We start from the raw sequence: 27,379 nt of genomic DNA, 5'->3' as shown, positions 1-27,379 counted from the left end.
GAATGGTGCTGCACTGACCAGGATCTGCTGCTTAGCCCTGGCGTCTGCGTGTGCACATGCAAAAAGCTTATTTTAGTGTCTTGACTTGTATCCCCAATTTACACTTACTACAGCTTTACTTCAAAGTGCTCTTGGTCCTGTCACAACCTACTCATTTGTACTTCATGTTTAACTGCACGACTACACAGAGTTCCTAAGCAATAACCAGCATACACCCTTTTTTTTTTTTTGGTGTAATTTTCTTTCTTTAATTTTTTTTTTTTTTTTTAAAGTAGACATTACCCGAGCTGCTCCCAGTAGTTAAACCTGTCTCTGATTAAAATGTCATGCTCTGGTACATGCTGTTTGTGTTCAGCCCCTGGGACCCATCCACAAAGTCAATCAATACATCATGCAGAACACAGATTACAAGAGGTGCCACCCAGCCACCTTTGTGCCTGCAGTTGCTCTCTCTCTCTGGCAGCTCTCCCAGCAGCCCTGCAGACGGCAGACGCAGCACAAGGGAGAGCAAAAGTAGTTTATTGGCAGAGATGCACACTGTAACACAAATTGCAGGCAGCTGCCTTAACACATCCTGACAAGGAAGCTCTGATTGGGCTTGACACCTACATGATATACAACTCTCCAACTATACAGGTCCTGAGGGAGTGCAGCAGAGGCCTGCTGCCCGGGAGAGATGCAGGTTAACATGCCAGGAGTTAGCCAGCACTGCTGCTCCCTTGTTAATATAAACAGCAGCAACTTGCCTTAAAGAAGGAAGCACAAAGTGACCTTCACCGCCTGGCAGTCAGCAGTCTTAAATCCAGCAACAAACACTACACAATACCTTACACGTCTCAGAATGGTTTTTAAAGAGAGCTAGAACATAATAGCTGCCTCCCCCACTGTACCTCAATTCACCCTTCGACTTTGGCTATTATGTGTTTTCTTGCTAAAGCTTCTGTGGCAATTTCCCCAGCTGCCTGATGCCTGAGGGCTGTGTCAGCTGCACAGCGAGTGCCTCCGAGGCACAGGCATGCTGTGAACTAACACTGCAGGATGGGGCACACAGCAGCCCCCCTTGCACGTACGTGTGCCCACTGCCCAGCTGAATGCATTTGCTTCCTGAGGTTGCCAAGTGCTACTGAGCCAAACAGCTCCTCAAACTGTTACTCTCCTAAAAGAGCAGCCAAGTTCAACACGAGGGTGTTACCCTGCAGATCAAGCAGAAAGATGCTGGCGACTTCAGCGAGGCAAGGATTATAACAGAGCAGGTGGCACTTGTAGGAGTACATGCCTGGCTGAAGCAGCCTGCCAGCGTGCAGAGCTGCTCACCAAGCATCTCCACGAAGGAGTGAAGCAATCCTGGATGAATAACCTCCCACCGAACTGTCAGACAGTGATTCACTTTCCTGAAACCAAAAGGCTTTATAAAGGAAGTGCTTGAATTTTAGTTACCTGTTTATTAAAAGCGGTTTGAGCCGTGGTGAGTGATTTCAGGAGGTTTCAGGTGGTTCCAGCATCTAAAGGTGTTCTGGACCTTGGCATTGCTTCCCGCCCCTCTTCTGACATCCAGTATTTCCTCTGTAGTGGTTGCCTGTATCCTATCAGCTGGTTTTCATCTTTGTCTCCTAGCACTCATGATGTAAGAAAACATATTCATAGGTTGTGACATTCTTCTCCAAACTGCCAACTGCTGACCCATCCCTGCTCCTCTATAATTTTTTTGGATGAGACCGGACTTCTCATAATGACACAAATCAGCTTTATCAGCTGATATCAGCCTTCTCAAGCAATAGATACTGATTTTTTTCTGAAGCTGTAAATCCACAGTGCCCAATGTGTGACAATGACATATATTTTTATATTTTGCTAATATTGCTCTAACTCTCAGAACCACTCTCCCATCTTGGAGAATGTGCAGTTGGCTGGTGACAAGTGTCACATTAGGAACCTCGACCACTGCAGCAGACTGCAAAGCTCTGCTTGACCACATCTCCTCAGAGGAGCCTGGCCTTTGTCCACCACAGAAAATCACAGCATCTCCACACTGTGATCCAGCTGACAGAACAGCTTCCTGCAGGGAGATACCTTAATAGTGCTTCTCAAGTTCAGCCTGACAGCTGGTAACACACACAGGCCCACTTGGCATTCACCTTCCATTTAGCACCATGAAAAACCTGCCGTTTGACACACATGACAGGTACCACCAGCATGAGCCATCAGCTGAACAGTATTTTTATTCCAAGTTACCCAACACACAGTACTTTATGAAGAGTCTCTGATTTAGGTCTATATACATATACAAAAAAGCATTTCAGCCAAGTACCGCGTTGGGTTTTTGTTTAGTTTAATTTTGGGTTTTGGATGAATGGATGGAAAAGGGATAGACAGGCTCATGCAAAAAGAGTATTAGGAAGCTGTCAGCTTCCCTTCGCTGTGATTCATGTGGTCCTGAGACACAAGGTAAAATCTTACATTGAAGAGTAATATAGCAAACCAAGATGTGCTGCACAAAGTCATTTATTTTTGCTCTTCTATTGCTTCTTAAGTGACAGTCACTTAATAAAGAAAATTTTTGGGAGCTCTGTGAACAAATGCACTAAATGTACAATTACATTAATTTTATTTCCAGTCCCATCACATCCATGCCATTGCTCTTAAGGCCTCTCATCACAATGGGACCAAGTATCTTCAGGTATGTGCTAATATGTTATCATTGGTTCCCTGATAAATAAATTATGCATAGGAAGGCAGCTTTTGAGTCAGATTCTGTGTTAACAGTCATTCAGCTTCAGAAGAGGAAATTCCATTAATTAAAACATATTTCAAGGTTGAAAAAATATAAATTATTTTGATGGTCAGGTGGTCAGGTTTGAAGTACATTTTTAAATAAAAGGAAGGGTACCTCTTAATCTTAACAATCTTCATGTTTATCAATCACCAGAAAGAATTAATGCGTGACCCAAAAAGAACTTGTTTGGCCTTAGCCTCATAGTTTGCCATAGTTAATATTTTGTAACGCATCCTGAAGAAACCACCTGGGGTGTCTGGGATACATACTTCGAAAGAAGGAACTCCCTGCAGCCTCATTACATGTTTTAAATCCTGATTTACAATTGAGAACATTTAAACGGGATTTTACCTAGCTGAAAGAGCAAATTTAATTCAGCTACTGAAGACTTATGTCCTCAGAATTTTGAAGTTCTCCACTATAGTATGAAACAGCCAAATAAATCACGGTGGAGAACCATGTTGTTGTTGTTTGGTTTTTTTTTCCCTCCAAAATGTGCAAACACAAACACCAAACATCCCCTTGCCCCTTAACAAAAGACAAAGAGGAACAAAACTCCTGACTTTGCCCCTGTGGAAATGGAGGAGAGCCCAGCTGTGCTCCACATGGGGAGCTGCCTGTCAGCAGCTGCTTGGCTGGGAGGCTGTGCATCTTTGTGTCACACCTTGCTCTGCCCTGGGCCTTCTGGGTGGCTGGGGACACACACTTGTCACTCAGTTTTACAGAACAGCGTGGGAGTCAATGTCCCTTACCAGAGAAGCAACTTGTGATCAGTTCACAAAGAGCCTCTGCTTCAGCACATGTAAAACAAGAGTTCATATTGCTGCTGGGTTGGTAGGCCCCGCGAGGCCAAACTCTTCAAAAAGCCCCAAGTACTTCCTTTCTAACACAGGAAAAGCCCTGCTCCAGCAGGATTTGCCTTTTCAGGGCCAGCACGCTGTGCTCAATAAGCCCAGCTGCCACCTACCACTGCTTGAGCGCGGGGCTAAGCCTGTGCTTTCTCCTGTGCCTGGACTTGCCTTCTGCCAGGGAATACAGGGAAAGTTGCAATCTCAGGCTGACGCTGAAAGGTTACGGAGTTGTCATTGCTCCAAACCAACTCTTGCCCCATCTGCTTCCCTAGCATCTGTTCCCATAGCAGTTCCTGACTCCCCCCAGCGAAGGAAATTGGTCTGCTGCACACTGTCGGTACGGAAAGGATAGGAAAGGAGGAAGCAAAACTGGCGCTGTACCAAGCTCATAAGTATTGTCAGGCCTGTTGAACAAATCTGTTCTGCACAGGGCACAAATCACTGGCAATGATGAAATTTCTACCTACCTCAGAGATCCCTATGGAAGTGCCAAGCACGAGTTTCACTTTTCTTCTTCCTGGACAGGCAGAGTAGCAGTGATACGCGACTGCACTGGGAGGAATAGTCACCTAAAGTCATTTGTGAATACAGTAATATGTGACTTACTAAAGAACCTGAGACATTTTGATTAGGTCTAATAACCTCACACCTTAACAGATGCCATAAGTATTTCTATAGTGAAAAAGAGCAGGAATGGGATGTACATGAACAGCGATAAAGGGCAGGGAAATGTAAGAAGAAGCAACTAATTTATTAGTAATTGATATTAAGGAAATACAGAATAATTTGAAATACAAAATTAAACAATTCAATTGCAGTCAGGAGCCAGTTCATGTTTTAAAAAGGTATGTGAACTTACAAATGCACACACAGATAATAGTGTCAAGATTGCCCAATAAAAATGACAAGAAAGGGCAAAACAAAACCAAGGTTCGATTTTGCTCACCAGAGCAAATATAATGTCCTGGCACTCAGTAGCAAACTGTGGTGACTGGGCTCCTAGTTGATGCTTTTGTAATGCCAGGGGATCAACTGTGATGTTCTGAGCACTAGGCAGCGGCAGCAGACAGTTCAAACATCTGAACAAACCCTTCTTTCTTCCAAGTCTGCTAAAGATCTGGACCTGTAATACCCCAAATTGTCATTAAATAATTTAGTCTTTCCTTTCAATTCTCAATCACAGAACAGGTACCGCATTTAATTAGTGTCTCAATTATCATTTAAATGTTTGCTCATCAAGTTCAATAAAGATCAAGCGGCTGAATTTTGAGACAAGTGGCTCTGTCATCAGTGATCTCCCAAGGGGTGACTTATTTAAAGGTTAGAAATTCATGCAAAGAGTTCTGAAAAAGCATTTAATCGGTATAAATTCTTTTGGTTGAAGACCCTGCCCCTGTGAGCAAGTGTTCAGTTCATCTGACCTTAATGGATTAAGATGTATTTCATGTGTCACAGGAACAGACTGGTCCTAAGCTGCACTCAGAGGCTTCTGAGAGGTCATATCTCTCTAAAAATATTTTCTATCAAGCAATTATACTGTAGAAAATTAGCAAGTGATTCACTAAAATAACCTAACTACACCAGCTGCTGAAATAAAGAGATAAAAAGGTGTGCAGCTGCAATTTCAAGGAGGTGTTCTAGTGGCTAGAAATCTGCTTCGCAAAAGAAAGAGTCTTAGATTTGCTTGATCTCCTTCCAACCACCAGTCATCAGCCTATTCCATGAAATGTTTGTCTCTAATCACTGGAAGGGAAGGAAAGGAAGACAGCAATGAAAAATCCCCAAACTTATCACACCTTTTTGAATGAAGATGCATCATCTTTGCTTTTATCTCTGGGCCTCCTACAAAGTCTGGTACTTGCAGAAATATACAAATTTTCTTTCAGCTTAGGCTTTTGCAGCAGCATTGGAGATGAAGAGAGCAGAGTTCTTGAATTTCACAAGCGTTCTTGAATTTCACAAGCAAGATACATAAGGAATTCTTACTGCAAAGCAGGCACATTATTTGTAAACCAAGTGTTTCTCTTTTTCAAAATCCTACTGGCCTCTAGTTGCCCCAGGCATTCCCTCAGAGCTCCAGCTAAAGACAGGACTTCTCAAGCTACCTCTTATCTTATTCTAGCCTACTGCTTTCCAAGGCAGAGTATCAGCTGTTAAGCAGGTCCTTGCCCTCAGTTCCCACATGCACTTATTACCCTACTGTTGGCTAAATCAAGAGGCACATCACCAAAACAGTCATACAAGTAGACAGTCTTGATTAGTGCCTCAGAAACCTCATATTTAACGTTTGTTGCTCAGTGATTTGCAAGGTATGTATTGCCTCAGGTTTCAAATCATTGGCAAAATGGCAGAAACATTCAGCAATGCTGAATCAGAAAACATCCATTGCTAGAAACTCACCAACAACCTCCCATCAACAACTATATTGGGGTATGCCAGCAAGCAGACCAGTTGTGAACTTATCCATTTTCTCATAACACCTTGCACTATCTAAGTAAGGTATTTTTGTTTTGGAGTTTTTGTCCAAAGCCAAAAATCAGATGTCATATGGCATTTATAGCCAAATGTTTGCCAAGCAAACCATAACAATTCAATTTTTTTTTTGTTCATCAGATATGTAATCCTACAAAGCAAAAAACCTAATTTCACCAAGGCCATCAATGCATGATTCAGATTTACTACAAAAGTTTTAGCCCAAGCCTTGTGGACAGAGTTCTAAATCAACTGCTTCATTAAACTATTCAGCTGCTGAACTAGCCAGTCCACAGTTCCCACTCACCATTTCACATTTATTTACTACCACAAGCTTTACCTGTTTTAAGCAGAGATTTGTTTAGCTGTCTGCAACCAATTATATTTATTGCAAGCTTCTGTCACAGGCTTTTTCCTCAGAATTTTGCCAATTACAAAAGAGGTTTAAAGATCAGCAAACTCCAAACTAATATGGCTAAGATTACAATTCGTGCTAATGACATTGAACTAAAACAGCTTGGCACCAACTGCAACGATGATATGAAATAGGGCTACACAAATAATTGATTTCTCAGATTGGTTGTTAACTTAACAAAAAATATTTTTCCCCTAATTAGAAGGATTGTACCTTTGTCTTTAAAACCCCCAACGAATTAAGACAAGTAAGTTAGTTTTGCTGGTGCTGAAATAAAGTGCTGTTTCCATGTTGATGATTTTAACCCATACAATGCAGTTGAAATGCCACAAGTATTATTCACCAAAGAAAGGACAGTTTTGTTACCCCAGTGCTTTGTTGCATTGTCTGCTCTAATTTCTAGGACACTCCGGGATCAATAACCTCTGAACCAGATGAAGGGCTGTAAGGTGCTGGGCTATGGCACACCTCCAGCTCAGGCAATTACCAGCTGGCATAGGTGTGTACAGGGGAGGAAAGATTTTCCAAGGTGAAAAGGATTTTACATCAAGGATTTTACAAACTTCTCACAGAGAAGTCTGCACCTCTAACTCTTTTATTTGGTGTTGGTTTGTTCAGTGATTTAAGAGTTATAGATCCATGAGTCAGTTCCCAAACATTTCAGGTCGAGGTTATCATTGAATCATAGCCTTTGTGAAATGCCCTGTCTCACTTTTCATGCAGCATTTTTCTTTCCTACTGTTGTTTGTACTGTTGCCTGAGCACTGCAAGCAAGCCTCTCAATACAAGAACAGTGTAACTTTCCCACCTCTCACTGCATAGAAATAATTTTGCCTTCCTTCATCCCCATACTCGGTGCATTAACATAGAGCTCATTCAAGACTGACAGTTTCTTATTTCTAAGCAAGAAGTATTGTAGAGGTGGTGGAAATGTACAGTGCTGTAGCCAGGAGAGAAGAAATATAGGCAGTACAAGCTAACCCCTGCTAGATAAATATTTGGGCATCACAATCCCTAATGTTGTCTTAGATGGTGTTTGAAAATGAAATAAAATAATTGTGGGAAGAAAATAGGGGGACACATTCTTTCCATCTTCCCCGTGCTACGGTTTAGCCCTCAGCCTACCACTTAAAAATGTTCTTACCTAAGCAGAAATGCTACAAAGAAACTTCCCAAAGCCAAAACCAATCTGCAGCCTGAGGCAGGGCAGAAAGGGAGTACCCTGTTTGGCTGCAGCCTGGCTCCTGTGCCTCCTGAAAAGGTTTGTGCACAGGGTGCTTTTGCTTTGCATCTGGGTAATTAAGCCTGTTACCTCCAAGTAATAATGCAGGAGTAGGTATGCAGACTATCCAACACCTCTTTAGCAAGAGAACAGGCTTATCTCTGCTGCATTTGCTCTAAGGGCAGGCTACACCTGTTGTAGCCGGGAATAGGCATTTCCATCTCATCTTGGCATCCCCGGTGAGGCATTTTAATTATCGCAGTTCAGGGTTCAAGCCTTAGACATACCTTCCAGAAGGAAGATAATAAACAGTGCAGCATCCATATCTTCAACACTCTGTAATTCAACCGCTGTATGAATATGTGTGTTTAGGGGCTGAACCCACCCTCAGGAAGACGGAGTTCCTGTGAGACTGCCAATACAGCGTCCAGACATTTTGGGATAACAGGTATCAAGCTCCCAAAGGAAAAGGCAAAGTGCAGACATGCCAGCCCACCTGTTCATTCAAAACTGCTTTTGAACAGAAAGCTGACTGCCACAAAAATCTCACTCTAAATCAGGAGAAAAACAATTATTAGACACACATATTAAGGGTGAATACTAATCTCTTGCTGAATGCATCCTCCCTGTTGCTGCTGTTCTGCAGTACTGAAATTTCTTTGGTCTTCTCTCTTTTATAGGTGAATGTCTTACTGATGAAGACCTCTAAGACCAGCACATTTCCTTCGGTAGAGCTCAAAATATTTGATCAAATGAGACTGGTTTCAATATTCTTATTTTATATGTAAGAAAACGGAGGCAGAAGGAAGTGATCTCTCAGCAAATCAGCAGCAAATCTTGAAAGAGGGCTCAGAGTCACTCAGCTCTGCCTCAGCACTTCAAGGAGGCCAACCCAGCACTGCCTCAGCCCCCAGGCTGGAAAAATACACCTCTGTCTGTCCATCCATCCATCTGCCCCGGGGCATCTGCAGGGCAGGGACCACCCCATGGGCTACAGTGGAGTCTCTTTAAAGGCTCCCATCAACCTTACCTATCATCAGCAGCCCACAGTTGAAAAAACCAAATATTAGTCCTTGGAAGCAATATCTTTTAAAGGGTAGAGAGAACAGATGTCCATGTGTTACAGTTCTAATATAAATATCAAGTCCATTGCTTCTGTTGCCAGGCATTCTGGTTGTGACTTCAGTTTTCCCACAAAGAGAGCGCAGAAGCAAAGCACAGATGGGGAAATATTAGTTAAACCACCAAAAAAAAAAAAAAAAGATATTGCTGTTTTTCTGCAAAAGGAAACAACATTTTTAGAAAACACAAATGTAGTTCCAAGCTAAGGGGTTAATACTTTTTTAAAATTCAAATGGAGTGGCAGATCAAATTTATAATTAGAATTTTAAAGGATGCAAAGTCAAGACAGCAATCCTTCTGGCTTCTGCTATGGGAATTGCTTTTAGAAAAATCAATATATATTTTTATATTCATGAAATCTGAGGTAAATCCTAGAATAGGGGTTGAATCTGTTCCTGCTTCTCTAGAAAATTTTTCACATGGAGGAAACGCTCTGATGAAATTTAAAAAATCAAAAAAATGTTGATTTTTTTTTTAACCCCTTCCAAGAAATGACAACTATTTTCCAAAAGCACTCAAGAGCAAAAATATTATTTTTCTGGGTGCTTTTTTTAAACTTACCCTTTTTTTTTTCACATGAGGGTACGTTTTCTCGAATTTTCAGTCTTCAAGATGATCTATGCACTGTTAGAAGTCTTCTGAAAATATACACAGTTACATAGAAAATTTTAAAGGTGCACCCCACAGTGTTAGTGAGAATAAAAATCTTCTCTAGTCTGAAGAAAAACACTGGATGGTCATAACCAAAGAGTAAACCATAGGAGGGACTGAGAGACACATTCTAAAGGAAAAAAATGGGGCAAGGAGCAACACGTTGGCAAAGAAGCAGCTTTGATAAGTATAACCAAGACAGCTGTTTTTTACATGCTACTTATTTGCAGCCTCCAGACCTTCATGTTCTGCTGCTTGTACATGGAAAAAGTATGTTTTACAGTTTCTGTTACCCTATGGCCTTCACCTCACAGGACAACAAATTCCCAGCAAAACAAAGGAATTTTGAAGTTACGAGACTGCAGCCCAAAAAAACAAGTGGTATCGGCAAACCCAGTAATCAAATAAATGGCTAGCAGTGTAAGTAGAAAAAGAAAATTAAAAGTTAGGACCTAAAAAGGAAAATTAGCATCAGCAGATGTGTCCGAGTATGGAAGAACTTTGTCAGTATTTGTCAGCAGGAGGCAGTGAATGCAAAATGGAATATAGGAGATTACACTCGAACAGAAAAAATAAAATTGCTTTACAGGGAGTCAAACACTGGAACATGTTGCCCAGAGGAGTTGTGGAGTCTCCCTTCTTGGAGTTCCAGTCCTGAACAACCTTCTCTAGCTGACCCTGCCTGAGTAGGGGAGGGGACTAAGTGGTCTCCAGAGGAACTTTCCAACCTTAACCTTTCTCTGTGTGAATTTGTTTAATGGGTAAAATCATATCCCTGAGGCAGCCCTGTTGCAGGCTACCTGCCTTAGTCCAGTGACTCTGGTCCAAACAATAGACACCTACTGCTTCCAAAGTTCATTTGAACTGCACTGACACTACCTCATCCCTTGAGAAAGCAGCGAAAGAAAGTAACTTTTTTTCTCTCAGATTGTTTAGTAGGGTCCTAGGCTGACTGCCAAACTCTTTAATTTCTTTTCAGAAAGTGAATCAAACAGATTTGTAACTCTAACCCTTCCCAAGTCTGGGGCAACAAGCTGTCATCAATGTGACGAGTAGGTTTACGTCACTGGTCACTGAGTCTTTGTCCACTCTGTGAGATTGCTCAGAAGGTGATTTAGTATAATAAAACACAACTATGTTAAAGGTTTTTCACATCACTCTTTAAAAACTCAGCTGGGGCTAAAATAGATCACAGGAGTCAAGCAGTAATTACTGTCTTTTTCTGCTGAGTTGAGCTAGTTTTGGATCACTGACCAACTTATCATGTTTTCCTTTCACAATTAAAAAAAAAAAAAGAAACAAACAAAATGAAAGGAATCAGTTTACAGGTGAAGATAGATTCCGTAAGCTAAGTTTGTTTGACTGTCAAAGATCAGACACTTGCAGCACATTTTATATGTAGATTTGCTTCAAAACCTGCCCTTTATCTCAACATGTGTCTGATAACCTAGAGAAATCAACTGATAACATTGACTGTCTCAGTGGGGAAAAACCCAATGAAAAGAAAACAAAATGTACCTCTTCTAATAACTAATTATCAAAGCCTACAAAGTCACACAAGTTGTCTCTTGTCAGATGTCCAGCAGAGAAAATTTTGTTTCTTTTTCTGAAAAATAGCTTAATGAATGTGATTTCAAAATATATACTAATGCTCTTATTGCAAGTTTATTTCCAAGTATGAATCACCAGCAGAAAGGCAGTTTGAGAGATTTTAAGGGTAGGAGCTGAAGGCAATGACAGCCCAGCGTGTACTTGCAAATGGGAGGAGTAGAAATCAAAGCCTTTGCCCTCTGCTTCATGGCTTGATTGACCTGGCAATTACACAGGCCATTGCCCTGAGCTGCTGCAAACTTTCTTCCACAGCACTGAGTCTTATTTTCTAAGGGTTTACATTCCTGATCAGACTTTTTTTTTTCAATAAGCACCTCTTTTCATCAAGCAATGCCTGACATATAAAGAGTGGGGTAGAAGCAAGGAAAGAGAAATTATGTAGGAGCAAATTATAAGTGTCCAAGAGCAAATTGACAGTGTTTGTTCAGGTGGAAGAAAATCATATTAAACACTTATTGTGTTCCAGAACATCACAGGGTGACACATTGTTGTGTTTTATCAAGGTATTGTATCCTTTTTCAAACCAAACCCATTGACTTTCCATTGTTCACAGACTCAACAGCCATATGAAGGCCATCAGTTTGGATTTAAAAGCCAGTGAATCATTTCTGCTCGCTCTGTACATAGTCTGGTCTTGCCCTTTAAGCTACAACTTCTGTACAGAAATTGGAGGTCACATATTCAAATGACTGTGCTGCAAGTGAAAAAAAGATACACAGCTGCTTTAGCAGCCCAGGTATTGAAAATGAGGAGTATAGAAATATATTTTTATTCCACTTGTGTCGCTAAGGGAAAAAAACGTTTCTGAGATTCTCCAGTAAGATTTTGCTACAAAAATATTCCAACATTCTGCAACTGACTACAAAGGAACACACATTTATTAGTCAATCATACTCCTTCACAGCCAAAAGGAGTGCCAAAGACTGATGTGCTTACAAATGAAACAACAGCAACACCAAGAATAGATAACTTTCATTTTCCCTTGTGGTCCATTTTGAAGTAATTAGACGCTAATGCTTTCTAATGGTACCCACAATCTGTTTGCTGCTCTTGCATGCTTTGACAGCTTGGGATAGGCAGAGTTGAAACTTTTTCCTCATTGAGGAACATTTTAACTTCAATGAAGGAGATGCAAACTCTTATTTTAAAGAATAGAGAAGAATTCAAATTCTGCTCGCAGGCAGTAGAAAAATTACATACTGTACTTTTCCAGTTCCACTGGGAAGTGAAGAAAGGTGCTTCTCCTTTCTAACAAAGTGAAGGAAATTGCTTTGGGCAGGGCACTGACTAGACCAGGGCTCTCTGTGTCCTGATTAACCACTGGCTGCATCAGTCTGGACATCATTTTAGAGGCCAGAGCCAGGGGTGTGAGGGTATCCTGCTGCCAGGTGCTGACAAAGTGCCAGGCAGCCTCTCCAGCCTCTGGTGGCCACAGCACTCACAGCACTGGTGAGGGCATGGAAGGGCTTAACTGCAAATAGGACTTAACTTATAGATCCTTATGTCTCTCCTCTCTATATTTGGTCTACTGCGATAACCATCACACAAGGCAAGCAAGAAGGGCAGGAATGGGGATCAGTTGTCATCCTTGTTTAAAACAAGTTCACAACACACGTGTCCCAAGCCAGTCCCAAAACAGTTCCTACTGATTCAAAGGTTGTGACAGTCAGCCCATGCCCGAGAAGGCTGTAGACTGGCAGGGACATAAGGATGAGCATGCAGCTCCTGAGAGCTCCAGAGACCCCCTGACCTACAGCTTCAGTCTCTCTGGCTCAGCTACCCTCACACCCAGCCACACCTGCAGCAGCAGCTGTCTGGCATAGCAGCATCAGTCTGGCACAGCAGCATCAGTCTTTGGCACACACCTCCCCTTGTACTTTTTTATTTTTAACTATGTCCTGGAGTTGGCTTCTTGAAATCACCTGGATGTTAGTCACCATCAGTGGAAAAGCAGAGGAAGAGCTATCCTCAGAAAAACGGAAGACAGCATACTAGGTAGCTGTTGGTCACATTTACCACTAAAAGACTGACCACCTTTTAATTCTTCCTGACACAAGGGAGGGGCAATCCTGCCAGGTCTGAGTGGCAATGACAAGCATTAATTTCTATGACCACCTGCCTTTTCTCCCTACCCTGGCTCCCCGCTCCCTCCAGCCTGCCTCTGTCTTCAGGCCCAAGGACACTCTTTTGGCTTGGCCAAGCCCCTGGTGCCCTGCTGTCCCAGCCAGGCTCCCTGGGTATCACCTTGGGGCTCCTGATAGAGCCCACTGCTGTCCCCAGCTCAGGACTCCCCCCACACTCAGGCAGCCCTGCTCCTCCTGCACCCTCAGAGCAAGGTCACCACTGCTTTCTCTGCCTTCCACCAGGCCACTGCACCAGGAGCAGACCATCAGGAAAGGGAGACAGCTGCTGTTACACGTACTGCTTGGAGAAGCCCACCCCTTCCACTGTAGGATCATCCTACCTCAGTGTGGATGAGTTATTCATCTACCGAAATGGGCAGCCTACCTGTGGAAAAATACTTTTTGCTTTGCTGTTGCATGAGCCACCACTGATACAGCTCTCAGCACAGGGCTTTGTTCTACTTCCAAAAAATTCCCAACTGCCTGTCATTTCACGCTCTCCTGCCTTCACCTTCCTCATCCTCCCTGTTATTTCTTTTGCATTTGACACCTTGTCTTCTTCCTCTACAAAGAAGTACAGCCAAATTGCATAAGCCTGTTGCATAAATCCCAATTGCAAACCTCAAGATGCCTGTCATGATGCCTTGTTTCTGGTATTCTCTTCCCTCAACACCCCTCCATCCGCCCCCGACCTCCTGATGTTCTCTAGCTCTCTAAATCTTCAGACAAGAGCTATCTTACTATCATTTTTCCCCTGATGTAATGCCAAAGGCCAACTACCTTGCCAGGTTATTAATGGCAATTATTACAATTACAAATTCAAGAAGAATTATTTTGCAACTAAATTAAACATCTAAAGTAAGGGCAAGTACATGTGACGAATACCCAAGAGCTGTCAAATCTCTGCAATTAGTACTCTGTTCAGAGCAAAAGGAAAAGCCTCTGAAGCAGCACTGAATTACAGATCTTTGTGTTCTTTTATTACAATTTTTCATTGTGGAATTGGAGAGAATATATATCACACAAGAATGACCGCTTCCAAGGCTCCTGTGTGCATTCACTACATAAAATCTGAAACTTCAAAAAACTTATTGAATGTTTACCAACCCCACTAGAAAACAACAGTCTTCATTTCCATTTTAGGCAATTTGTGTAAAAAATCAAAGCAATAAAAACAAACAACTCTGCTGCAATCAAACCTACTTTATTTTTTCCATTGTCTGTTCCCTTCACCATGTTTAAAGCAGGAACAAAAGGCTTTCAGACAGGGCTTCAGTATGCATGCCCAATCATGAAAGACAACTACTTCTTTTATCAGCAATGTATTGATGAGTAGACAAAGCTACTATTTTATTTCCCCTGCTAAGATGGAGATAAAGCAGTGCATCCATCAGAACTGCATACAACCTCTAAACTGGCCAGGCAGTGGGATCAAAAGAAAAAACAGACATGACTCTCCATCTTAAGACATTTGTTCAAAGCCACACTTTTTCCTTCCTCCACAGAGGACTTTGTAAAAACGTTTCAGAGGCTGCTGAAGATGCAGCATGACAAACAAACTGAGTAACAAGAAAGCTCCATGAGCGAAGTCATTCATGCTAAGCAACCTTTACTCCCCTGTTTGACAGTAAAGGATGTGGAGCTGCACCAGATGGGATAGAAATTTCCCCCCTGGGATCAGAGACATTTGTTCATCAGACATTTGTGCCAGCACAGAGGAAGTTGTGCCAGGAGAAGACATCATGAGCATTTGATTCTAGCTGCATAGTTTGTCTCTAGTGCAGGCAGCATTTCTTTACCCTCCTGTAAGTGCTGTTTCAGCAGCGCTGTAAGGACTTGCAAATTAGACAAATAGTTCCTGCTAAAAGTTGCCTTAATTTTCACCTACATCTTTCTGAGCTGTAATCTCAAGCAGCGAAAGAACTTTTAATGGTAGTAGCTGGGAGCTCAGTTTTTAAGTGTCATCCTTGTTATTGACCTTTCTATATAAACAGTGGAATCATAGAATATCTCAGGTTGGAAGGGACCCATAAAGACCACTGAATCCAACTACATTTGATATATCCATTGGACAGATTCAGGTCAATCAAGTGATTGGAATACAAAGAGTTAGGCATAAAATAAAATAAACCATCTAAATGATTTTCAGTCTGCAGGGAACACCTCTGGCTAGACAGAGTTGGCTGGAGTTGGGAAACTCACATGGCAGGAAGAAAATAAACAAGTGTATTCAATTAAGAGCAATCCTAAAAGCATAGCTTTTATAATTAAGGTATTATAAAGGAAACCCAAATTCTTCAGAGATATAAGAAATACTTAGAATTCCAGTGTTGTTTGTCTGCCAGTCAATTCTCCGTAGAGAATTTTCCTGTCAGCCAAGTTTAAAGGCCTGGGCTCCAGACAAATTGACTGCTCATAAAAAGAAAATCCATTACATCAGAACTTTTCGCTGTATGGTGAGCTTTGACAGGCTGGAGAATGATGTCCCCCACAGAGTCAAACCATGTGTAAGAACAAAGCCCATATGGCTGTGTTGCATTGTTCTTCTTTCTCTCATCTCTCTCAACAGATAATTTCCGAGCTTAAATTTGCTAAGATCCTTAAACAGAAAGAAATCCTGCAAAAATTGCCATCTCCAGCCTTACTGACATTCCTCAAAGAGCAAATTGATACTTGGAATCAAAAGACTTCTTTCAGGTCATAGCTTTTTAAGGAAAACATGGTTTTCTGTAAAAATTACTGTACTCCATCTCGTACTTTTCACCTGGTCATTATTCAGGCTGTAGGCTTGTTAGCACGAGGACTTCCTACAGGCTTTTATAGCCTGCTAAAACTCCCAATATGCATTATGGCCTTCACACATTAGAGCTGCACAATACTATTAATAACAGAAAATGGAAGGGAAATTTACTGACAAATTACTATAATTGAATACACACAATCCACTAACAATGTTTTAAGAGAAAAATATATTACATATAAGAAAGAAATATCATTTTGTGTTATAAGAAGGGACTGAAGTCAGTAAGGCAGAGATAACAACACCTATTAATTATATCTATTCCAGACAGACTCCTTCCTGGCTTGTTTTTAACTTTCATTAATGTGGACTCCACAGCTATGCCACTGTATGCCACTTTCACTGAGGCTTTGCTGCCTTTATCATTAGCAAGCTTTACCAAAGTCCTGAACCTCCTGTGTTGCAGTATATGCTGTGCACCAAGGACATGAAGGAAAAAAGTAAAATTCCTTTATATGGCAATATCCTTTTAGGTATGTGAAGGCTACTATTACACGAATCTCTCTGACTGATCTTTCTCTTTCTGAAAGTGTGATGTTCAGATCTGTATATAGCACTTATGTTGCAGAGTAATTTGAGATATGAGCTAACAGCAAACATCTTTATAGATAATACTTCCAGTTACACTATTGACTATTACATCTTTGTTACAATTAGTGCAAGCGAAGACACAACAGATCAGTGTAGCTGGAAATCAGATCCTGTGGTATAAATTAAATTTAAAAGCTCTTAGCCTCACACTTTAAAAGGACTCTCAGTATTACAGCAAGATGATTCATTAATGCTATCTCTTTGTGTTGGAGAGAGATAACTTCCAACAGTAAAGACTTCCCAAATTTTTTGCCACTGATTGTCACACTGTTGGGGTGGAATTATAAGATGTACATCTGATTTTTTTATACTGTGTTCAGCAACTATTATGAAAGGAAAATCCATGTCTTCAAGGATGTTTCTGATCAAACACATCCCCAGAGGTCTCCAAGAATCATGACCATTGCTTATTTGGCATCTTCACCTTCAGAAAATGAGGTGGGAGAGAGAAGCAGCCACAGAGCTGTTAAGCTAAGTGGATTCTCTTACACCACCACAACACAGTATTAGCAGGAGGCACAGCAATTGAACTGTGGATAACCAAACTACCCAGGTATCACAGACCAGAAAGAATGAATCACAAAAAATGGACACAAAGCAAAACAGATCCAGCTCCTCAGCAAAAGACCAGGAGGTATAAAAAATATCAAAACTACTTCTATAAAGAACGATGAAAGTATTTCTGTTAATCTATTCCCAACCACCAACCCCCTAGTTACAGCTTTCTCAGGTTTCTTGGAGAATTGGCTACTGAAATCAAACAGATGACACAGTTTCACACTGATTACAGTGGCACAGTGTGCCAGTTTCCCTCTGTCCCTTCACTGATGTGCCCAGGAACTGTCATCTCTTGGAATTTAAAGCCAAGGGTCACTCGCGTAGTGGAATGCACTTCATGTCTTTCAAAACATCATTAGGACATAATCACTCATCATTTCCAAATAAATCAATCATACCTCCAAGGCTGAAGACTTAATGCTATACTTTATGCCTAACCATCTCCCTCTAAAATAGACTCTCTCTCCAAGAAACTGTCTGCGGGAGGAATATATATCTATGTCAGACCAGCTTCCAAGTAGCACTGAGTTCATTAATTCCTGTTAAATTTTCCTTTATATTTTTCATAAGTGTTTCTCCACTCCTTGCCTTTGCTCAAATTCACTAGACAGATTACCATGACCCAAAGTTCTACCATATAACCCCCGGAATCATTATGAGAATATGTATTGACTTTTCACTTTGGAGCAGAGGCATAGTTTTTTGTTTCTTGTTTTTTATGTTTGTTTCCATCATTCATCTCATCTGGGAACAGAAGAATAATTTAATGTCTACCTACAAATTCTAAAAAATCTGTGAATAATTCATGCACTGGAGGAGACCAAATTACCACCCACCTGCACCTGTGGATGTCAAGGGATTAATAATCATTAATAAGCTCCACGTTCTCTTAAACTGCACTACTGTAGCACCAAATAATACATTTGATCAGCGTCACTGTCAACTTTGGAAAGAAAAACAGGTGCATCACTGGAAGGCAAATGTTCTTTTCTAGATTAAAGAAAATTCATGAGAAGGGCACACTGTGGATCTCCTCACCCCAGACTTTGAGGTCAGCAACTCATTTCACAGGAGAAGAGCAGCATGCACTTATCTCACAGCTTCAACCTGGGAGTCCATCTTTGCATTAGGGGAAAAAAACAGATGAAAAATACAACTCCCATGTCATGGAGTGTAAAAGGAAATCAGCATTTTCTTTTTTTGTTACCAGTCAGTGAAACAGGTCTGTCTGACCCCCTTCCACACACACTGAGCTGTTCAGCTTGAGAAAGTACCAGCTCCTGCTGCTAGATCAGACCAATTTCCTCCTGCCTGCTTTGTAGGCAAAGAGAAAAAATTTATATCCTAGCAGCCCTCTCACTCCAAGAATGGAGCCTGAAGTGTTGTCTCCATTGTGACAGTGGAGCTCAGGTCTCTCCAGCAAACAGGGTGCCTGGTGCTACATAATGCAGAGCTCTGTCACATCACAAGGGTCTTTGCCAGGTTTTTATACTAACCACTGTGAATTCTGTAAGTGTCAGCAATGCAAATGATATATTTGATCCAGAGTTGCTCCCTTTTGGAGATTCAGCACACCAGGATGCCCCCATCCCTCATCCTGAGAGAAGCCATGCTCCTGGGGTCTCCCTGCCCTTCCCCCAGGCTTAGGGGCTGCACTGCAGCCAGGAGGGTCTCTCAGCCCTGCACCCACCAGCTCCCCAAAGAGACACACCCAGCTGAGGACTTGGAGCTGCTGCACCAGCCCCTCCTCCTCCATCCCATCCTTGCCCTGCTAAGGGCTCTTGGCTGCACACATCACCGTGGGACAGGCCCAGGGACACTGCCTGGAGCACCTCCTGCCCCGGGCTCAGCCTGCCACAGGTCCTGAAGAGAAGGCACCGAGGGTGCCCTCCAGGTCAGTCCCAGCTGCACATGGTGTGTGTCCAAGGGCAGCACTCGGGTACTGCAGGCCCTGACCAGTGTTCTGCTCAAGAAGTGACCACTGATACCCCGAGCATGAGCCTCTCAGGTCAGCACCAAATTTACCCTTTCCACTTACCCCAAATATGTTGTCCACAGTCTTCAGCTGTTTATATTTGCCTTGTTTGGGGTTTGTTGGTTTTTTTTGTTTGTGGGGTTTTTTTTGTTCTGGTTTGGTTTTTTTGGGGTTGGGAGGAGGGGGGAGGGAGGTGTGTTATGGCGGTTTGGGGGTTGTTTTTTAAGGTTTCTACCCTATGGATAAAATATCCCCCAAATTCAAAATGAGATATTGAGAATATAAGGAATAATTAGTTTCCAAATATTTGCAAGGTAAACAAGGAACATTTCACTCCCCATGGCCTTAAGTACCAACCCTCAGTTTCCATTAAGTGTCTCAGTGTAAGCTGCTAAAGCATTAAAGTGTAGAAGTAGCTTCTCTGAGAAGCCTAAGACATTGTATTAAATCCATATAAACACATTAGGTTTTGATTGCTACTTAGGAATAGTCACAATATGTAGCTCTAAATTATTTAACATAATTGTTTACTCGGTAATTTCAGGTGCCAGCAGCAGGTAAAGACAGATGTGTATGACCTAAATCATCCTAAAATATCATGGCTACTGGAAGCTATTTACAATAGTGCTTTCATGTGAAAGATGCATGCTCTGGAGTTGGAGTACTTCTCAAGGAGGTCAGAATCAGTATGGACAGTGCTGTGTCCTTCACATCTCCTTACTTACTGCCTTATTGCATTGTTGTTCCTAATCAGTCAGTTGGCTTTGAGGAAATTTGTGGCTGGTTGTAGCTGATGCCAACTTCATGTCAACCTCCCAGTTCCATCACATGGCTGAAATTACCCATCTGGAAAAAAAAAAACTTAGAAAGAATATACTAGGAACATCTAGTGCTTCCCCTCCCTGCAAATGGGATGAAGCCAATCAACTGTGAACTAAACTAAGAGCAGAAATTGGCATGAATTATGCAAACTATCTCAACTGAACATTTTTTTCCCTTCACCATATCCCTGCTTTACCTAAGGCAGAAAAATTCTTTCAGACAGCTGTTATTTTTTTTGGCTTCTTTCATACATCACCAGGAACGCCTCCCACTGGGTTGCTCAGGAGATTGCTAAAATAACATAAGTAATACAGCACAAGTATTCTATCATTAGTCATCGGGATGAAGATCATTCTGGCTTTGTCTACTTCTCTCCGTGATTTCTTTCACTGCATCAGTACAGTCCTTTGTTCTCTGTGAACACACTCATCATTCTTCAATCCTCGTAGTACCCATGTGACAAGTTATTACACTCAAAGCCTTATTATGGGCAAAAGGGGAAACACCTCATTTGGGAAGCCAAGAATTCTATGTTAGACTAATTAAAATCCTAACAGCCTAACTAAAATACACTAAAGTGTTATTACAGTGCAGTTACAATGATATCAACCTTCGGAGTCCCAGTTATCTAAACAACACCATGTACAGCTCAGCAATAGAGTCAAAGATTGCTATACAAAAGTGTCCTCTGACAAGCTCTCCCTTGTTCTGCCCCTCTGGCTATCAAGTGTGACAGTAAGTTAGCCCCAAAGTCAGCCTGGGGAGAAGGACAGGGGTTTGAGTTTGAAATAATTTGTTAGCATCCCCAGTCCTTTGCTAGAAGGAGCATCATGTCCACGATAGGGTTTCTTCCTCTCCTTTGCTGAAGAGCATGTCATCAATGGTTTTTTCCTTCTCCCTCCAGGGCTCACATTTGAGTAATTTAATAAATTTTCTAGGATAATTGTACACTTAAATGTTTATTCTCTGATGTGGAAATTGCTATTGCATCCAAATTTGCTATAGGTAAGAAATTCTCTCCATAAATTGAACAGCTCTCCTCTTTCTCTTTGTTACCACTAAAACTGGTTTTGTCCAGCTCTACAGTTCTTTAACTGAGCTGTCAATAATCTTAAGTTTCCAGTATTATTCTTTGCCCCTTTCATTACCATCTCATGTCTCTACTCCTCTGCATCACATCCTCTGACTTTTTTATGGCCTCTACTGTCATACCACACCTACATTATCCCACATGACTTTATGCTACAGCAATAAATGTTTCATTTGAATAACTGCTTCTTATAATTGCCTATATAAAATTAAGGTAATTCCTAATGCTTATATGAAATTAAGCAAGAGCAAAACAAATTAGGCAACAGCTTCCTTGTCATGAGGAAAAAACAAAACTAACAAAAAAACTGTCATTGATAAACAAACAAAACTAAAGCCCTAGGATGGCTAAGGCAAAATCAGACAAAGCCTAACACAATTCATCCTGAGGCCTTACAAAGTAGGCAGGTTATAGGGCTATAATGACCGAGATATCCCACTCTTCCCAAAGCATCATAACTCAAGTCTCAGTGTCCTAGAGCTTTGTGGGCTCTTGAAGCCATTGAAACATAGTGGGCACTTGTCTGTGTTACTTCCAGTCCCATGTGGCCAGTTACATCCCTTCACAGGCAAAGAAAATGCCTAGGAGGTAATTAAAAAATGATTTAGGGAAACACCCCAGAACCCCACCACCCCAGATCCAGCTATAAATAGATATGAATGCACCAGGTTCTTCAATTTGCTCCAGACAGTCTCTGGTTTGCTTTTGCTTCTATAAGTGTAGATAAAATTGAGAGGGGTGGAGAGCATGTCTTTAGCAGCTGGAAAGGGGGAAACTGTGCATCTCCTGAACAGAAGGTGCAGTACCAGTCAGTCAGTTCTATGCTATTACTGGTTGGGCACCTATCACACTTGTTAGTCAGCCAATTATGCTTTTTCTTTTCTGCTGGATTCAAGATCTTGAAAGTTTATTGATGTATGTATCATTTGTGCTCATTATGACAAAGGTTTCATCTACGTAAGTTGTCACTTGGTTGTGTTTGTGGCCTCACTTTACCAAAGTTTGCCACCAAATTTCAGCCAAAATTGTCATCAGTTCTCCTGAAATACACCAGGTGAAAACAAACTCCAGCTTTAGCAGAGCACAGAACAGGCCTATGTGACTTTTCAAGCATCCCCTCAATATCCATCCCCAACTAGGACTGGGAGGGGAAGCTGCTGGTCCACTTTCATCTCCTGAACACAGTGTTTCATGGACAATATCTGAAGCCTGTAAAGTATTTGCAGATCTTCTTCTCATTTGCCTAGACTAACTGGCTTCCACAGAGACTAAATATAGTGGATCTTAATCTACAAGGCTGTGAAAAAGTCAGTCAAGTCCTGACAGCATAAACCAAATAAAATAGGCTCTTTTTCCCTCCCAAGTATAATGTAGTTTAGAGAAGCAGATGTTACCACCTTATGGCAGAGAAAAAAGGCCACATTTTCAGGCAAAACAGCCCCTTAATACATATTGAAGAGCCTGCACAGTGGAACACTTGGTGCCATCCAGAAAAGTCCAATTTGTGAAAGCAAGTAATTGCCTACAGCTATCTTTTGAGACCTTGAAGGAAAGAAGAAAGCCATTGAAGAACGTACCCTTCTATGCTCAGCAGGGCCTGCAGTGCTACATCCTCATTATGCCAGGCACCACACAGAGTGCAGCTTGTAGAGAAGACTGAAGGCTGTAAGGAGATCCTCTACAGTTACATATATTTACAAAACCAGAACAGTCGCTCCATTTTGAGCTAAGCCTATTCACTTTAATCCAATCTATACTTGAATGAAGCTGTCCTTATTCAAGCTTCCATGTCAGACCAATCCAACTCTGCTTTTAAAGAATTGTTGAGGGGGGAAGGAGACTCTTGAGACCCTCCAGTTCAACCCCTGCTCAAGCAGGGTCAGTGGGAGTGGGTTGCAAAGGACTGTGTCCAGTCAGGCTTTGAATACCTCCAAGAATGATGACTCCAAAACCTCTCTGGATCATCTGTGCCAGTGCTCAATCACCCATATAGTAAAAAAGTGTTTTCTTATGGAATTGGATGGAATTTTCTGTGTTTCCGTAGTGCCCACTGCCTCTTGTCCTGCCACTAGGTACTACTGAGAATAGTTTGGCTCTGTCTTCTTGACACTCCCATCAGATATTTATACACAGTGATAAGATCTCCACATGCTTTCTCTTCTCCTGGCTGATGAGTCAAAGCTGTCTCACAGCCTTTTCTTATGTGAAAAATGCTCTGTCCCTTTAGTTATCTCCATGCTCTGTCCCCTTAGTCATCCCTGTGACCCTTTGCTGGACTGTCTCCAGTATGTCCCTGTCTCTCTTCTACTGGAAAGCCAAGCCTTGGACATCTCTCCAGATGCAGCCTTGCCAGCTGAGCAGTGGGGAAGGATAACTTCCCTCAGCCTGCTAGCAGCTCTCCTCCTAATGCAGTCCAGGATGCTGATGGCTGCCTTTGCCATGAGGGTGCACTGCTGGCTGGCCATCACCTTGCTGTCCATCTGGACTCCCAGGTCCTTGTCTGCAAAATCACATGATCTGTGATTTGAGCCTATAAACACACATGGGTGCAGGAGAGAATCCTTGTTTCTTGCAGTGAACACTTGTGTCCAGAAGATGTGCAAGTGTCACACTGGGGTAATGGCACCAGGTGGCTGGAGTAGCCAGCGTGCTGTACCAGCATTCATTCATCACCCCTGAGATATTTGGTATATTTTACTTTCCTCCAAAGAACGGCAGGGAGCAGATGGAAAGCTTTTCAACACAACTAACTGGCTGATCCTCCCTGAAAGCTCATATACTATTCCCATAGTCTTCTGAATAAACTACTGTTTCCAGTGGGTTTGAGAACACCTGGCTGCCCACATGCTTGGCATATATGCAGTAAAATGAGCTCTTGATCCAGAAGCTGAGAACATGTCTTGAAATTTCCAACAGCAATCAGAACCACCTATAATCTAAACCTGAGAATCCTTAAAGGGTGCATTTAAGCCAAAAACTTCCCTGGCTGGTATGGCATCGTGCCTACGCTGTGTTTATTTCCTGTGCTTCAGACTCAGATTCAGCACCAGGCTGAAAACATCCACTGCTGAAAGAGGACAAAAAGCAGAATTAGTCACATTCGAGCATCCACACCTTCTTCAACTTTAAGAGCCTTTCGGTACTTGCCACATTGTTTCCCCTTTCATCTCTGTACAAGTCATTGCTGATTCACAGAGGTAGAAGAGGAAAATAATGAGGGAAGCGTACATTTTGCAACACTAAAAAAGAGATATTAGTGTAAAGAGCCCAGCTGGAAAAAGCAAACAACAGAAACACAATGAAACAGTTATGTTTCTAGTGGAGCCTTGTAGATCCTCCCACACACTCACAAAACTCACCCTCCGGGTCTGTTTGCAACCAAGTTGCAATCCACCACATGCCATGAGGACCTGAGTCTGCTCTGCATGACCCATGTGCACAAAACTCAACAGCAGTCCTCTTTTTCAGTTTATCTGAGAGAAAAAATCTGTGGTTTCTCTGCATACTAGTTGTGCTGAGCCAGGGACAAACAAGGTGGAGCACTTTGGAGTGGCTTCCTGCTAATGAGCTAAGATTTCCAAAGTGGGCTCAGGCAGATGAAGCTATAAAAGTACTGTAATTCCAATTCATTGGCCTCTAGTGGAAATGAAGCAATGAATAAGACAGCTGCTTAAGAGTTATCCAAGAAAGAAAACTATGATCAATGTTTGTCTTATTGCCTTAACATCTTCCTTTTTTTCTTTTATATAAGGCAATATGTGTGTTCAAAGTAACATTCAAAGAAAATATTTCGTTACTCATTTTTCTTCCATCCACAAAGCTAAATATCATCTACATCAAACAAATGTATTTCTGACCTACTGAGGCATGTGGATATGCAATGAGCATGTTTCCTCTCCCTTCAGTTTAGCTATGGTGCTGAAACGATCACACTTTCCACCCACAAGTCCTTCAAACCTTTAACTTCATACAACATCCAAAGTAATTCCTGCATGATCTAAACCAAGTTTGTAAAAGCTGTCATCATTTCTCATCCCCCTCATATAACTCGGTTGTTTGATCAACATGCCATGAAATAGCTACACTAAACCATCGACCCACTTGGCATGTAACCAGTGGGCTGAGCAAGGAAACCTCCCATTGCTTTAGTGCCAAGGGACGTGCTTCATCTGCTGCTTACAGTATAATACAGCATTTTTTTCAATACATCAGTCATAGTCTATATTGGGGTCACAAGTTCTTCACAGAATCAGCTCCGCCTTTCAGGAGCAGCAACCTCTGAGCACCAGCCAGAGGCTGGTACTCCATATCCTCTTGCATTCACAGAACTGAGTCAGGCTCCTGTGCAGTGGTCAAGGCACAGAGACACACTTTTTCTGGACACAGCTCATGTCAGCCCTCTGATTCCTCTGGGATCCTGCCCAAATTCTTCAGCTGCTATAGCTGAGGGAAGAAAGGTGTGGAAACACCCCTCTCCAGTAGCAAAAATGGAGGCTCAAATTCAGGCAAGTCCCATTCTCTAAATGAAGCTGAGAGGGATGCAACCCTTTGTTCTAAAACAATAGCTGCTCTGTCAAACACTTATTTTAGCTTATTTTCTTAAGGCAGAGAGGCTTCTTTGAGCCCTCTGAGACAAGTTGCACAAACCCTGGGCACATGCTAGATAACCTAACACATGCTCACAGCAAATTTTTTACCACAGCCACGTATTTCTCTTGCAGCCATATAAGCAGAAGTGTGAGGCTACTCTTTAGCCATGTTTTTACTTTCCAGAACAGTTTCAGATATAAACTCTAAACAGGAATATTATTGTATTTTGCAAAATTTTTTAATATTTTCTCTCCTGCACTGGCATCAAAGGCATCACCTAGATCCACAAACCCCCTTCACTTAAATATCAGTAGATAAAGCAAAGTGAATAGATGCAACATTTTTACATATATAGAACCCCCTAATGTTTGGCCAGGTAGTTTTGTTGGAGGAAGCTGTGCATGTCCATGTTCCAGCCTCTTGCACCCACAAGTATGCCTTTATCACCAGTTACAGTCCTTGCAGACTCTCCCTCCCCTCCATATTTACCAGATGGCCCAGCTGCTCACCTGTTCCTCCTCTCTTAACCAAGTTACATTTTGATTTTGTTTCTTCCACGCTTCTTGCTTGACTTTTTGCAGCTGGCACTTCTTTCTTCATCTGTTACTAGAGGCTATCAGGTGGTGTGTGACTGATCCATCAGCACCCTCCATGATCTCACTGTGACCTACAAGAGCTGACTAAGACATCTGTATGCCTGGGCCATGTCCTCTGCTCCTCTAGAGAGCTGTTGTCCCGTTGCAGTCCCTCTTTTGAACATCTAAACAAAGACAAAGCCAATGAATCCTCATACAAACTGCTCATGGCTCTACACCAGATTTCATGTTACATGCTCTGAGACTGAAAAGTCTCATGACGAAGTCTTCAGGCCCTATTCTACTAATGGAAAAAATTAAATGGGAAGGGGAAAGGGAAATGAAATGGAAAGGGTGAAAGGGGAAATGGAAATGAAATGGAAAGGGGAACACAACGACAAATTTTGAAGAATCCAACCTGATCATCAGCAGAAAAAATTAAACTTCATGTGCAATAAGTACCCTGGCATCAGTGTGCATTGCACAGCTAAAAGCATGCTTGAATTAGAAGTTTCTGAGTTATTTTTCAAGTCAATCCCTGTAAGAGGCAACAACAGGTTTTTACTGACATTTTAGTATTGCAAACAATTTTTATTATATTCCCTCATGTACTCCAGCAGCTGTGTTAGCAATGCCCTTGATAATAGACTTCAGACTCTCCAGTTTGTTTGCATCTGCTATATTTAGGTTTGTTGTTCAAACCTCTCGATCTGAATATTGGCATGACTCATCAATTGTTGGCAGCGTATTATTATAACCAATCAGCATCTTACAATTAGAGACAATGGCTTCTGAATAAAATTAGTTGACTGGAATCCTTTTTGAGCCAGTCAGCAGTAGCCATCAGAGAAAAAGCTTAATCATTTGTAATTTTGTGTTATTGATCCCAAAATGCTAGAGATAAAACACCGCTGGAAAACTTCCTGGAGATTATGTCAATACACACTGAGTATTAACACAATCATTTTTAAGAAGCCAGACACAATGAGTCATCCCTTTTAACACATTCCTGGACTTTGGAATTACCTGTTATGATTTCCATATCATTATTTACACTAACTGAAAAGCTTACCTTTCTCCCAAAATACTAATTTTAAGGTTTCACAGGAAAATTCTGCCTGAGCAACAGTTCCCCGAG

General features: G+C 41.8%; 1 protein-coding gene and 1 long non-coding RNA gene across 4 annotated transcripts in view; both read right to left on the bottom strand.

The window, feature by feature from the left end:
• NECTIN3 (nectin cell adhesion molecule 3) overlaps positions 1 to 27,379 on the bottom strand; it is a 118,361-nt gene that overhangs the window by 12,243 nt on the left and 78,739 nt on the right. For 2 of the 3 annotated variants that reach the window (XM_051779998.1, XM_051780000.1), the window contains one exon: positions 19,838 to 20,010. The exons of the other annotated variant lie outside the window; for it this stretch is intronic. In XM_051779998.1, the coding sequence (XP_051635958.1) occupies positions 19,972 to 20,010 (39 nt within the window). In that variant the 3' untranslated portion in view covers positions 19,838 to 19,971. Of the gene's footprint in view, positions 1 to 19,837; positions 20,011 to 27,379 lie in introns of those variants that run through there. 3 annotated transcript variants of the gene reach the window in all.
• On the bottom strand, positions 1,047 to 18,571 carry LOC127467747 (uncharacterized). Its single transcript, XR_007903273.1, has 3 exons — positions 18,397 to 18,571; positions 18,228 to 18,308; positions 1,047 to 9,493 (listed from the first exon to the last, which is right to left on the bottom strand). It is a non-coding gene; the product is annotated as an uncharacterized LOC127467747 (long non-coding RNA).

Source organism: Manacus candei, unplaced genomic scaffold (assembly GCF_025592945.1).
Source record: "Manacus candei isolate 608988 ecotype Guabito, Panama unplaced genomic scaffold, ASM2559294v1 h1tg000014l, whole genome shotgun sequence".
NCBI classification, from domain to species: domain Eukaryota; kingdom Metazoa; phylum Chordata; class Aves; order Passeriformes; family Pipridae; genus Manacus; species Manacus candei.
This window is presented reverse-complemented; position numbering and strand designations above follow the sequence as displayed.